Raw genomic sequence first — 15,253 nt, 5'->3', positions numbered from 1 at the left:
ACTGCCACTGCTGACTGTGCTGGCGATGCACTCCAGAGGACGAGCCAGGACACCACTTCATCTGCCTCCGCCACTTTGTTGACTTCTACCTCATCCTCCCCTGGTCCTGTCTTATCTCCTTCTCCTGCACCATCAAAGGCACCATCAGGCGTTTCTTTACAACAACCCACCATCTCTCAGACATTGGAGCGGCGGCAGAAATACACTGCTAACCACCCACACGCGCAAGCCTTGAACGCCAACATCGCTAAACTGCTGGCCCAGGAGATGTTGGCGTTCCGGCTTGTTGAAACTCCCGCCTTCCTGGACCTGATGGCAACTGCGGCACCTCGCTATGCCGTCCCTAGCCGTCACTACTTCTCCCGGTGTGCCGTCCCCGCCTTGCACCAGCACGTGTCACTCAACATCAGGCGGGCCCTTAGTTCCGCGCTTTGCACAAAGGTCCACTTGACCACCGACGCGTGGACAAGTGCATGCAGACAGGGACGCTACATTTCACTGACGGCACACTAGGTGAATGTAGTTGAGGCTGGGACTGCTTCCCAAACTGGCCCGGTGTACCTCGTCTCCCTGCCTAACATTCCTGGCAGGGACACGAGAAGAACACCCCCCTCCTCCTCCTCCTCTACCGCCTCCTCCTCCGCCACCGCCTCCTCCTCCGCCACCGCCTCCTCCTCCGCTGTTAGATTGACCCCAGCTACGAGTTGGAAACGTTGCAGCACTGGCGTTGGTAGACGTCAGCAGGCTGTGCTGAAGCTGATCAGCTTGGGGGACAGACAGCACACTGCCTCCGAGGTGAGGGATGCCCTCCTCGATGAGACGGCAATATGGTTTGAGCCGCTGCACCTGGGCCCAGGCATGGTCGTTTGTGATAACGGCCGGAACCTGGTAGCAGCTCTGGAGCTTGCCGGACTCCAACATGTTCCATGCCTGGCCCACGTCTTCAACCTAGTGGTGCAACGTTTCCTAAAGAGCTACCCCAATGTTCCAGAGCTACTGGTGAAAGTGCGGCGCATGTGCGCCCACTTTCGCAAGTCGACAGTAGCCGCTGCTAGCTTAAAATCTCTCCAGCAACGCCTGCATGTGCCACAACACCGGCTTTTGTGCGACGTCCCCACACGCTGGAACTCAACGTTTCAGATGTTGAATAGAGTGGTTGAGCAGCAGAGACCTTTGATGGAATACCAGCTACAAAACCCTAGGGTGCCACAAAGTCAGCTGCCTCAGTTTCACATCCATGAGTGGCCATGGATGAGAGACCTTTGTGACATCCTACGGGTCTTTGAGGAGTCCACAAGGAGGGTGAGCTCTGAGGATGCGATGGTGAGCCTTACAATCCCGCTCTTGTGTGTTCTGAGAGAATCCCTGATTGACATCAGGGATAACTCAGATCACACAGAGGAGTCAGGGATAGCATCCGATCCGTCACAGCTGGAGAGTAGGTCCACACATCTGTCCGCTTCACTGCGTTTAATGGAGGAGGAGGAGGAGGAGGAGGAGGAAGAAGAGTTGTCCGATGATGTGATGGTGATACAGGAGGCTTCCGGGCAACTTCGAATCGTCCCATTGTTGCAGCGCGGATGGGTAGACATGGAGGATGAGGAGGAAATGGAGATTGAACTTTCCGGTGGGGCCAGAGGAGTCATGCCAACTAACACTGTGGCAGACATGGCTGAGTTCATGTTGGGGTGCTTTACAACCGACAAGCGTATTGTCAAAATCATGGAGGACAACCAGTACTGGATCTTTGCTATCCTTGACCCCCGGTATAAAAACAACATCTCGTCTTTTATTCCGGTAGAGGGGAGGGCCAATCGCATCAATGCTTGCCACAGGCAATTGGTGCAGAATATGATGGAGATGTTTCCAGCATGTGACGTTGGCGGCAGGGAGGGCAGTTCCTCCAGTAGGCAACCAAGTTCTCACCGGTCCACACAAACGAGGGGCACACTGTCTAAGGTCTGGGACACCTTGATGGCACCCCCTCGCCAAAGTGCCGCCACGGAGGGTCCTAGTGTCACCAGGCGTGAGAAGTATAGGCGCATGTTGCGGGAATACCTTTCCGACCACAGCCCTGTCCTCTCCGACCCCTCTGCGCCCTACACGTATTGGGTGTCGAAGTTGGACCTGTGGCTTGAACTTGCCCTATATGCCTTGGAGGTGCTGTCCTGTCCTGCCGCCAGCGTCCTATCTGAGAGGGTGTTCAGTGCAGCCGGTGGCATCATCACTGACAAGCGCACCCGTCTGTCAGCTGAGAGTGCCGACCGGCTCACTTTGATAAAAATGAACCACCACTGGGTAGAGCCGTCATTTTTGTGCCCACCTGTGTAAAGCACCCCAACATGAAACTCCATGTCTGTACTCAACCTCTCCAATTCCTCCGCATCCTCATACTCATCCACCATAAGCGTTGCACAATTCTGCTAATACTAGGCTCCCTCCAACATGATTTCCCCCAACTCTGCTGGTTAGAGGCTCCCTCCACCCTGATTTCCCACAACTCTGCTGGTTAGAGGCTCCTTCCACCATGAATTTGCCCAAACTGGGCTGTTTAGAGGCTCCCTCCACCATGAATTGGTCCAAACTGGGCTGGTTAGAGGCTCCCTCCACCATGATTTCCCCCAACTCTGCTGGTTAGAGGCTCCCTCCACCATGAATTTGCCCAAACTGGGCTGGTTAGAGGCTCCCTCCACCATGAATTGGTCCAAACTGGGCTGGTTAGAGGCTCCCTCCACCATGAATTTCCCAAAACTTGGCTGTTTAGAGGCTCCCTCCACCATTAATTGGTCCAAACTGGGCTGGTTAGAGGCTCCCTCCACCATGAATTTGCCCAAACTGGGGTGGTTAGAGGCTCCCTCCACCATTAATTGGTCCAAACTGGGCTGGTTAGAGGCTCCCTCCACAATTAATTGGTCCAAACTGGGCTAATTAGAGGCTCCCTCCACCATGAATTGGTCCAAACTGGGTTTTTTAGAGGCTCCCTCCACCATGAATTTCCCAAAACTTGGCTGTTTAGAGGCTCCCTCCACCATGAATTGGTCCAAACTGGGCTGGTTAGAGGCTCCCTCCACCATGAATTTCCCAAAACTTGGCTGTTTAGAGGCTCCCTCCACCATTAATTGGTCCAAACTGGGCTGGTTAGAGGCTCCCTCCACCATGAATTTGCCCAAACTGGGCTGTTTAGAGGCTCCCTCCACCATGAATTGGTCCAAACTGGGCTGGTTAGAGGCTCCCTCCACCATGAATTTCCCAAAACTTGGCTGTTTAGAGGCTCCCTCCACCATTAATTGGTCCAAACTGGGCTGGTTAGAGGCTCCCTCCACCATGAATTGGTCCAAACTGGGGTGGTTAGAGGCTCCCTCCACCATTAATTGGTCCAAACTGGGCTGGTTAGAGGCTCCCTCCACAATTAATTGGTCCAAACTGGGCTAATTAGAGGCTCCCTCCACCATGAATTGGTCCAAACTGGGTTTTTTAGAGGCTCCCTCCACCATGAATTTGCCCAAACTGGGCTGTTTAGAGGCTCCCTCCACCATGAATTGGTCCAAACTGGGCTGTTTAGAGGCTCCCTCCACCATGAATTTGCCCAAACTGGGCTGTTTAGAGGCTCCCTCCACCATGAATTGGTCCAAACTGGGCTGGTTAGAGGCTCCCTCCACCATGAATTTCCCAAAACTTGGCTGTTTAGAGGCTCCCTCCACCATTAATTGGTCCAAACTGGGCTGGTTAGAGGCTCCCTCCACCATGAATTGGTCCAAACTGGGGTGGTTAGAGGCTCCCTCCACCATTAATTGGTCCAAACTGGGCTGGTTAGAGGCTCCCTCCACCATTAATTGGTCCAAACTGGGCTGGTTAGAGGCTCCCTCCACCATGAATTGGTCCAAACTGGGCTGGTTAGAGGCTCCCTCCACCATGAATTTCCCAAAACTTGGCTGTTTAGAGGCTCCCTCCACCATTAATTGGTCCAAACTGGGCTGGTTAGAGGCTCCCTCCACCATGAATTGGTCCAAACTGGGCTGGTTAGAGGCTCCCTCCACCATTAATTGGTCCAAACTGGGCTGGTTAGAGGCTCCCTCCACCATTAATTGGTCCAAACTGGGCTGGTTAGAGGCTCCCTCCACCATTAATTGGTCCAAACTGGGCTGGTTAGAGGCTCCCTCCACCATGAATTTCCCAAAACTTGGCTGTTTAGAGGCTCCCTCCACCATTAATTGGTCCAAACTGGGCTGGTTAGAGGCTCCCTCCACCATGAATTTGCCCAAACTGGGCTGTTTAGAGGCTCCCTCCACCATGAATTTGCCCAAACTGGGCTGTTTAGAGGCTCCCTCCACCATGAATTGGTCCAAACTGGGCTGGTTAGAGGCTCCCTCCACCATGAATTTCCCAAAACTTGGCTGTTTAGAGGCTCCCTCCACCATTAATTGGTCCAAACTGGGCTGGTTAGAGGCTCCCTCCACCATGAATTTGCCCAAACTGGGGTGGTTAGAGGCTCCCTCCACCATTAATTGGTCCAAACTGGGCTGGTTAGAGGCTCCCTCCACAATTAATTGGTCCAAACTGGGCTAATTAGAGGCTCCCTCCACCATGAATTGGTCCAAACTGGGTTTTTTAGAGGCTCCCTCCACCATGAATTTCCCAAAACTTGGCTGTTTAGAGGCTCCCTCCACCATGAATTGGTCCAAACTGGGCTGGTTAGAGGCTCCCTCCACCATGAATTTCCCAAAACTTGGCTGTTTAGAGGCTCCCTCCACCATTAATTGGTCCAAACTGGGCTGGTTAGAGGCTCCCTCCACCATGAATTTGCCCAAACTGGGCTGTTTAGAGGCTCCCTCCACCATGAATTGGTCCAAACTGGGCTGGTTAGAGGCTCCCTCCACCATGAATTTCCCAAAACTTGGCTGTTTAGAGGCTCCCTCCACCATTAATTGGTCCAAACTGGGCTGGTTAGAGGCTCCCTCCACCATGAATTGGTCCAAACTGGGCTAATTAGAGGCTCCCTCCACCATGAATTGGTCCAAACTGGGTTTTTTAGAGGCTCCCTCCACCATGAATTTGCCCAAAACTGGGCTGTTTAGAGGCTCCCTCCACCATGAATTGGTCCAAACTGGGCTGGTTAGAGGCTCCCTCCACCATGAATTTCCCAAAACTTGGCTGTTTAGAGGCTCCCTCCACCATTAATTGGTCCAAACTGGGCTGGTTAGAGGCTCCCTCCACCATTAATTGGTCCAAACTGGGCTGGTTAGAGGCTCCCTCCACCATGAATTTGCCCAAACTGGGCTGGTTAGAGGCTCCCTCCACCATGAATTTCCCAAAACTTGGCTGTTTAGAGGCTCCCTCCACCATTAATTGGTCCAAACTGGGCTGGTTAGAGGCTCCCTCCACCATGAATTTGCCCAAACTGGGGTGGTTAGAGGCTCCCTCCACCATTAATTGGTCCAAACTGGGCTGGTTAGAGGCTCCCTCCACAATTAATTGGTCCAAACTGGGCTAATTAGAGGCTCCCTCCACCATGAATTGGTCCAAACTGGGTTTTTTAGAGGCTCCCTCCACCATGAATTTGCCCAAACTGGGCTGTTTAGAGGCTCCCTCCACCATGAATTGGTCCAAACTGGGCTGGTTAGAGGCTCCCTCCACCATGAATTTCCCAAAACTTGGCTGTTTAGAGGCTCCCTCCACCATTAATTGGTCCAAACTGGGCTGGTTAGAGGCTCCCTCCACCATTAATTGGTCCAAACTGGGCTGGTTAGAGGCTCCCTCCACCATGAATTTGCCCAAACTGGGCTGTTTAGAGGCTCCCTCCACCATGAATTGGTCCAAACTGGGCTGGTTAGAGGCTCCCTCCACCATTAATTGGTCCAAACTGGGCTGGTTAGAGGCTCCCTCCACCATTAATTGGTCCAAACTGGGCTGGTTAGAGGCTCCCTCCACCATGAATTTGCCCAAACTGGGCTGTTTAGAGGCTCCCTCCACCATGAATTTCCCAAAACTTGGCTGTTTAGAGGCTCCCTCCACCATTAATTGGTCCAAACTGGGCTGGTTAGAGGCTCCCTCCACCATGAATTTGCCCAAACTGGGCTGGTTAGAGGCTCCCTCCACCATGAATTTCCCAAAACTTGGCTGTTTAGAGGCTCCCTCCACCATTAATTGGTCCAAACTGGGCTGGTTAGAGGCTCCCTCCACCATGAATTTGCCCAAACTGGGCTGGTTAGAGGCTCCCTCCACCATGAATTGGTCCAAACTGGGTTTTTTAGAGGCTCCCTCCACCATGAATTTGCCCAAACTGGGCTGGTTAGAGGCTCCCTCCACCATGAATTTGCCCAAACTGGGGTGGTTAGAGGCTCCCTCCACCATTAATTGGTCCAAACTGGGCTGGTTAGAGGCTCCCTCCACAATTAATTGGTCCAAACTGGGCTAATTAGAGGCTCCCTCCACCATGAATTGGTCCAAACTGGGTTTTTTAGAGGCTCCCTCCACCATGAATTTGCCCAAACTGGGCTGTTTAGAGGCTCCCTCCACCATGAATTGGTCCAAACTGGGCTGGTTAGAGGCTCCCTCCACCATGAATTTCCCAAAACTTGGCTGTTTAGAGGCTCCCTCCACCATTAATTGGTCCAAACTGGGCTGGTTAGAGGCTCCCTCCACCATTAATTGGTCCAAACTGGGCTGGTTAGAGGCTCCCTCCACCATGAATTTGCCCAAACTGGGCTGTTTAGAGGCTCCCTCCACCATGAATTGGTCCAAACTGGGCTGGTTAGAGGCTCCCTCCACCATGAATTTCCCAAAACTTGGCTGTTTAGAGGCTCCCTCCACCATTAATTGGTCCAAACTGGGCTGGTTAGAGGCTCCCTCCACCATGAATTTGCCCAAACTGGGCTGGTTAGAGGCTCCCTCCACCATGAATTGGTCCAAACTGGGTTTTTTAGAGGCTCCCTCCACCATGAATTTGCCCAAACTGGGCTGGTTAGAGGCTCCCTCCACCATGAATTGGTCCAAACTGGGGTTTTTAGAGGCTCCCTCCACCATGAATTTGCCCAAACTCTGCTGGTTAGAGGCTCAATCCACCCTGATTTTCAAAACAAATGTTGGTGCCAACCTCAACTTACTACAAGGGCCAAATTCACTGCTGGTGACAAGCTCTCCTCACTGCAAGTGCCAAATACACATGTTTCAAGGTGTTTTCCTACTGTCAGAGAGGTGGTATTGAGTGTGTAAAGTGTGTAGTTGTTAGGCTGTGATGTTGGGGTAATAGAGGGTCTTTGGTGTGTTAGATGCCCCCAGACATGCTTCCCCTGCTGTCCCAGTGTCATTCCAGAGGTGTTGGCATCATTTCCTGGGGTGTCATAGTGGACTTGGTGACCCTCCAGACACGGATTTGGGTTTCCCCCTTAACGAGTATCTGTTCCCCATAGACTATAATGGGGTTCGAAACCCGTTCGAACACACGAACATTGAGCGGCTGTTCGAATCGAATTTCGAACCTCGAACATTTTAGTGTTCGCTCATCTCTAATAACTACTATAATACTACCTCCTATGTACAAGAATATAACTACTATAATACTACTCCTATGTACAAGAATATAACTACTATAATACTACTCCTATGTACAAGAATATAACTACTATAATACTACCTCCTATGTACAAGAATATAACTACTATAATACTGCTCCTATGTACAAGAATATAACTACTATAATACTACTCCTATGTACAAGAATATAACTACTATAATACTGCCTCCTATGTACAAGAATATAACTACTATAATACTACTCCTATGTACAAGAATATAACTACTATAATACTACTCCTATGTACAAGAATATAACTACTATAATACTACCTCCTATGTACAAGAATATAACTACTATAATACTACCTCCTATGTACAAGAATATAACTACTATAATACTACTCCTATGTACAAGAATATAACTACTATAATACTACTCCTATGTACAAGAATATAACTACTATAATACTGCTCCTATATACAAGAATATAACTACTATAATACTGCTCCTATGTACAAGAATATAACTACTATAATACTGCCCCCTGTGTATTAGAATATAACTACTATATTATATTATACGTTATTTTTTCCCCCTCTATCTGCGGTATTTTGTCGGTTTTCACCATTAATCACTTTTCTTTGGTATTTGTGTCTCTTGCACATACCGCAGGCCAATGCGGAGGTGGCAGTACGGGATATGCTGCGGGAGTTTGCTGAGCGGTGGGAGCAGCAGTCGGGTGCACTGGAGGTGGAGTCTGTGGATTATATGGATGACGGGTCTCCTATCAGGCTGAAGGTGACGATTAATAAAGAGGAGGTAATGCAGAGCTTATATATAATACTTACATACTTATTATTATATACTTATAATACTGCCATGTATCTATGATGGACGGTCTCTGTATAGAAGTCTTTGGTTATGGATATCTCACGATCAGTGTCTGGAGCTCTTATACAATGTATTGATAGTATTTGTTTGTATACACTTATATATTGTAATTCCTCTTTACACCTGTAGGGTGCACATCTCTGTTTTATGTTGTTTATAGAATTTTCTGTCCTCCTTTGTCTCAGGGAAGCGCTGTGTTTGTGTCACGGGATGGTTAGAGTCGGCAATAGGCAATGTGTAATATATATTTCATGTGGAATGTATTCTCTAACCTGTTATATACATCAATGTGTAGTTGGCTGATTAGGGTCTAGTGTGTTAGCACATTGTATGCAAATACCTCTAACTAGTGAGGACCAGTGAGGACAATGGGTGGAGATAATCTGATCAGTGTCTCCAAGAAGATGTTGGATGGTGCATTGTCCATAGTAGACAGGGAGTCTGCTCTCCTTGGTATAGGTGAGGGGGGAAGGATCTGTGACTCAGCCCTTCCCACCCACAGATATAGGTGTAACAGTTTTAGTATATAGTTGTAGCTGGAGTTAGTATGTGTTAGCCGGCCTGTGCACAGCTCTGCAGAGAGCCAGAATTTAGTTACAGGACCAAGGAACCAAAGCTATCATTGGATTGTGACTTCTGTGGACTTATTGTTATTACGGTTGATGTGACCGCCGCCGGCTACTAACTTTGTGGATTACAATAAATTGCTGTTGTCTCCCGACCTCTTGCGTCCCTGTTGATTCAAAAGACCATCCGGAGGAAGACGTATACCTTTGCTCCGTGACAACTGGTGGCAGCGGTGGGATCAACAGCGGACAGCGAGATGGACTACAGCAGCCCAGCGATTAATGGAGCCACAACCTCAGAATACAGGAACTGGACTATGGCAAGTCTACAAGTAAGGGCCCGGGAACTAAACCTGAGTTACCAGGGAAGAACGAAAGATCAACTGATCGAGGCACTGGAGGAGATGACCCTGCAAAGCGACCATGAGGAGGGCTGCCCCCAGGAGACTGGAGAGATACGGGAGTGGCAGGTACAGACCCAAAAGAGCAGATGGGTTGTTTTGTATGAGGAGGAATTGGCAGTGCTGGGGCTAGGAGCAACTGCAGAGCAAAGGAGTAGAGCATTACAGAGGGCTCAGGAAACGGAGAAGGAGGAACAGAGAATGGCGCATGAAAAGGAAAGAATGGCGCATGAAAGGCGAATGGCTGAGATAACTACGAGGAATTATAATCAAACGCCGACCCCCAGCCCAACAGTGAGAGAACCACCATATGTCTCCCATAAACACTTCAAGACCTTTGATGAAGCGGCTGGGGATGTTGATGGATATTTTCAGGACTTCGAACACCAGTGCCACCTGATGGAAGTCCCAGAGAAGGATTGGGTCCGGTATCTGGTGGGGCACCTACGAGATGGGGCTGCGGAAGCTCTCAGAGCTATGGACCCTAGTGATCAGCGGGACTATGAGGCCATTAAAAGAGCGGTGCAGAAGTATTATGCAGTCACTCCAGAGACCTACCGAGTTCAGTTCCGCTCTTTGTCTTACAATGGGGGAAGCTCCTTCCACATGTTCGCCCACAAGTTGAAGCAAGCATGCAAGCGCTGGCTAGAAGGAGAGGAGGCTGTCACAGTCGATAAGATCCTCCAAGTCATACTTAAGGAACAGTTCTTTTCCCAGTGCCCCGCTGAGATCCGTGAGTGGGTGCTGGAACGGAACCCAGCCACAGTTGAGCAAGCTGCTTCTCTTGCAGATGAGGGCCTGACCATCAAGCCGCAGTGGAAGAGGTTGTTTGCAGAGGAGCGGAAAACTACCACAGTCCGCCAGACACCCTTCAGCCAGCCACCCACCTTTCGTGTCCGGCCTCAGGATTACAATTCCCCCTCTACCCCTGCCCCAGCCCATCGGCCTCCAGCTATGAACAACCCTGTCCCTAGACAACGACCCACTGGAAGAATGCTAGAGCGCAGATGTTTTGGGTGCGGGCGGCCTGGACATTTGCAAGCTAGTTGCCCTGCTAACATGGGGGCACGGGCCACCGTGGCATCCCGGCCTATTCACTACCTGGGAACCACCCCTAGGACAGAAAGTTTGGCCCCATTTCCAGATGACTCCATGAATGACCCATCTGTTCCACCTCCAGGGGTCTATGGGATTCAGCCTTCCGCCACACATCCCGCAAACCTTCAGAGGAAGCACTTGCAGGAGGTCCTACTGGATGGCCGAACAGTTGTTGGATTCCGGGACTCGGGAGCTTTCCTAACGGTAGCGGACCCCCGAGTTGTGCGACCCGAGGCCCTAGAGGAGGGCCCTGGCATTTCTATCAAGTTGGCAGGGGGTACTCAAAGACGTATTCCTAAAGCTACCGTGGAACTCGACTATGGTTATGGACCAAAACGATGCACAATTGGTGTGATGAGCGGGCTGCCGGCCGATGTTCTGTTAGGCAACGATGTTGGAAATCTACAGTGCCACTTTGTGGGAGCAGTGACCCGAAGCCAAGCTCAGAGAGACGCCAACATGGATCGACCGGAGTTTCTGCCAGATGCCAGCCCTTCAAACCTACAACTTTACCATTCAGTACCGCCGAGGGAACCAACACCAGAACGCAGATGGGTTATCCCGGCAGGAGGACATATGAGCTATAGAGACTGATGTGCATTCCCCAATTTACCTGTGTAGGCCAATTGTGTCATGCACATGTTTTGAGAGGGGGAGGGGTTGTCACGGGATGGTTAGAGTCGGCAATAGGCAATGTGTAATATATATTTCATGTGGAATGTATTCTCTAACCTGTTATATACATCAATGTGTAGTTGGCTGATTAGGGTCTAGTGTGTTAGCACATTGTATGCAAATACCTCTAACTAGTGAGGACCAGTGAGGACAATGGGTGGAGATAATCTGATCAGTGTCTCCAAGAAGATGTTGGATGGTGCATTGTCCATAGTAGACAGGGAGTCTGCTCTCCTTGGTATAGGTGAGGGGGGAAGGATCTGTGACTCAGCCCTTCCCACCCACAGATATAGGTGTAACAGTTTTAGTATATAGTTGTAGCTGGAGTTAGTATGTGTTAGCCGGCCTGTGCACAGCTCTGCAGAGAGCCAGAATTTAGTTACAGGACCAAGGAACCAAAGCTATCATTGGATTGTGACTTCTGTGGACTTATTGTTATTACGGTTGATGTGACCGCCGCCGGCTACTAACTTTGTGGATTACAATAAATTGCTGTTGTCTCCCGACCTCTTGCGTCCCTGTTGATTCAAAAGACCATCCGGAGGAAGACGTATACCTTTGCTCCGTGACAGTTTGATTTTACGGACTCCGGATTTGAAGTCTTTGGGAACTGTAACGCCCCTCGCGCCATCACCCTGTCCGCCCTCATTTACTGTCTGCGCTGCATGGTGGGCCAGGAGATTCCTCTTAACCAGGTCACTTGCCGATTCTCTTACCATCTCATACTAGATTAGAAAAACAATTGCTACTTTCTTCTAGGAACAGCGCCATATGTGTCTATGCTTAATTCTGCTGAACTGCAATACCACACACAACCTGTGGAGAAGGGTGGCAGTGTTGTGTAATACAAAGCTTTTTTCTTCTGACCCTGTACTATCTGGTTATTTCCTATAGGGTTGTCTGGTGCCCATCCGGGTCATCATCCCCAAAGGATCAATACTGGACCCCTCTGCAGATGCGGCAGTGGTGGGGGGCAATGTGCTGACATCACAGAGGATTGTGGATGTCATCTTTAAGGCCTTTCAAGTCTGTGCGGCTTCCCAGGTGAGACGTTGGCGGTCAGTCACCTGGACAGGCAGTGCTGGCCCCCATACCTTGGCTCTATGTCTTCTGCAGTATGACCACTGGAGGCGCTCTAGTCACTTGTCCATAATGTATTTTTCTCCAGGGCTGTATGAACAACATCACGTTTGGTAACCAGAACATTGGTTACTATGAGACAGTGGCCGGGGGTGCTGGGGCTGGTCCACACTGGGACGGGAGAAGCGGAATTCACAGTCACATGACCAACACGCGGATTACAGACCCCGAAATCCTAGAGAAACGGTACGAGGAATTCTGTCGGTGTAGGTGACCACGTTAGGTCCACGTGTGCAAATCAGTTCCATGACCGAATGCCAAAAAAATACCATGCGAAAATGTAAAATTCCAGGAGTAAATCCTTGACCCCATGTTCTTTCTGTAGCTACCCGGCGGTCCTGAAACGTTTCCAGTTACGTCCCCGCTCCGGCGGTCGGGGGAAGTTCTGTGGTGGCGATGGAGTGGTCCGGGAGCTGCTGTTCAGAGATCACGTCATCTTGTCCGTTCTGACAGAGCGAAGGGTGTTCCAGCCATACGGCATCCAAGGTGGGGTAATAGATGGTCAGCCATGGGGCTAGTCCTGCCCCTGGTCCATGGCAGAGGGGTCAGGGGTCACACCAAGCTGGGAGAGGCCTGAGGACCCCACCTGCCGATTCTGGGATAGTCTATAGACAGGTGGCTGGACATTGATGAATGGAGGGTCAATGGATGACCGGTCTTCTGCCCCATAACCACTCTTGTCTTATCCTGTGTCCCTTTATTTCTAGGCGGATCTCCTGGTGCTCCGGGGCTCAACCTCTTGCATCGAAACGAAGGAAAAACCATTAACTTGGGAGGGAAAACGTCAGTTTCTTTAGAACCTGGGGTGAGTCATTAAAGGACGAGGTTGGAGGACCCAAAGATGAGGATGAGGACCCAAAGATGAGGATGAGGACCCAAAGATGAGGATGAGGACCCAAAGATGAGGATGAGGACCCAAAGATGAGGATGAGGACCCAAAGATGAGGATGAGGACCCAAAGATGAGGATGAGGACCTAAAGATGAGGATGAGGACCCAAAGATGAGGATGAGGACCCAAAGATGAGAATGAGGACCTAAAGATGAGGATGAGGACCCAAAGATGAGGATGAGGACCCAAAGATGAGGATGAGGACCTAAAGATGAGGATGAGGACCCAAAGATGAGGATGAGGACCCAAAGATGAGGATGAGGACCCAAAGACCTCACAATTGTTGTGTCCAGGCCCCATCTTTGGTCTTGAATCACCAGCCATAATTGGCCTGCTGAAAAACTCCACCAGTTGAGCTCCTTCACCATGACAGTCAGGGGTGTACCCTAAAGGGGTGTAGCGGGCACAGTCGCCCCCATGCCTTGGAGCTGTAGGTGGCAGATAAGTAAGGAGGCCTGTCCTATACAGCATACATTATAATGGGGGGCCCGGTACCGATTTTGCATCGGAGTCCAGAAGCTTCACGTTAGGCCTCTGCTCACAGTCCCAGGACACTCGTCTAATAAACACTGGTCATTTTCTCTCCCCAGGACATATTCACCCTATATACTCCAGGCGGAGGAGGATACGGGGACCACCGGGCGGGTGATAAGACCTTGATGCCTATAAAGAGTCAGAGCCGCAGCTTTGCAGAACGGGGGAGTGTCTATGATTATCGCATGGCCCAGGAGACGGTGTGACCCTGCTGGGATCCATGAGTGACCCGTGTATGGACCATGAGGAGAACGGGACCAGACTGGAACATACAAAATGATCATGTGATCTCTGGAAAATCAATGTAATGACTTCTGGAAATTGTGTAATGTATCTATTGTAGATGTGGATGACGTCGGACACAACAAATCAGTAAAATCCTGAAGTTCCACTGAAGCGTTACATTACGTTACATTACGTTACATTACATTACGTTACGTTACATTACGTTACATTACATTTCGTTACATTACGTTACATTACATTTCGTTACATTACGTTACGTTACGTTACGTTACATTACGTTACGTTACATTTCGTTACATTACGTTACATTACATTTCGTTACATTACGTTACGTTACGTTACGTTACATTACGTTACGTTACATTACGTTACGTTACATTACGTTACATTACGTTACGTTACGTTACGTTACATTACGTTACGTTACATTTCGTTACATTACGTTACATTACGTTACGTTACATTACGTTACATAACATTACATTACGTTACATTACATTACATTACGTTACGTTACATTACATTACGTTACATTACATTACGTTACATTACGTTACATTACGTTACATTACATTTCGTTACATTACGTTACATTACATTTCGTTACATTACGTTACGTTACGTTACGTTACATTACGTTACATTACATTACATTACATTACGTTACATTACGTTACATTACGTTACGTTACATTACATTACGTTACATTACATTACATTACGTTACATTACATTACGTTACGTTACGTTACATTACATTACATTACATTACGTTACATTACATTACGTTACGTTACATTACGTTACATTACATTACGTTACGTTACATTACGTTACGTTACATTACGTTACATTACATTACGTTACATTACGTTACGTTACGTTACATTACGTTACGTTACATTACGTTACATTACATTACGTTACGTTACATTACATTTCGTTACATTACGTTACATTACGTTACGTTACATTACGTTACATTACATTACATTACGTTACGTTACATTTCGTTACATTACGTTACATTACGTTACGTTACATTACGTTACATAACATTACGTTACATTACATTACATTACGTTACGTTACATTACATTACGTTACATTACATTACATTACGTTACATTACATTACGTTACGTTACGTTACATTACATTACATTACGTTACATTACGTTACATAACATTACGTTACATTACATTACGTTACGTTACATTACATTACATTTCGTTACATTACGTTACATTACGTTACGTTACATTACGTTACATAACATTACGTTACATTACATTA

At 48.8% G+C, this 15,253-nt stretch overlaps 1 protein-coding gene across 1 annotated transcript in view; it reads left to right on the top strand.

The window, feature by feature from the left end:
- Nucleotides 1–14,028, top strand: part of LOC142200029 (5-oxoprolinase-like) — a 65,592-nt gene extending 51,564 nt beyond the window's left edge. The window contains exons 22-29 of the mRNA XM_075270029.1: nucleotides 8,189–8,335; nucleotides 8,593–8,607; nucleotides 11,720–11,842; nucleotides 12,042–12,191; nucleotides 12,316–12,473; nucleotides 12,613–12,773; nucleotides 12,995–13,092; nucleotides 13,768–14,028. Of these exons, the coding sequence (XP_075126130.1) occupies nucleotides 8,189–8,335; nucleotides 8,593–8,607; nucleotides 11,720–11,842; nucleotides 12,042–12,191; nucleotides 12,316–12,473; nucleotides 12,613–12,773; nucleotides 12,995–13,092; nucleotides 13,768–13,917 (1,002 nt within the window). The 3' untranslated portion in view covers nucleotides 13,918–14,028. The remainder of the gene's footprint in view (nucleotides 1–8,188; nucleotides 8,336–8,592; nucleotides 8,608–11,719; nucleotides 11,843–12,041; nucleotides 12,192–12,315; nucleotides 12,474–12,612; nucleotides 12,774–12,994; nucleotides 13,093–13,767) is intronic.
- Nucleotides 14,029–15,253: the final 1,225 nt, after the last annotated feature.

Source organism: Leptodactylus fuscus, chromosome 4 (assembly GCF_031893055.1).
Source record: "Leptodactylus fuscus isolate aLepFus1 chromosome 4, aLepFus1.hap2, whole genome shotgun sequence".
Lineage (NCBI taxonomy): Eukaryota > Metazoa > Chordata > Amphibia > Anura > Leptodactylidae > Leptodactylus > Leptodactylus fuscus.
Note: the sequence above shows the minus strand (reverse complement) of the source record. Positions and strands in the feature narration are given on the sequence as shown.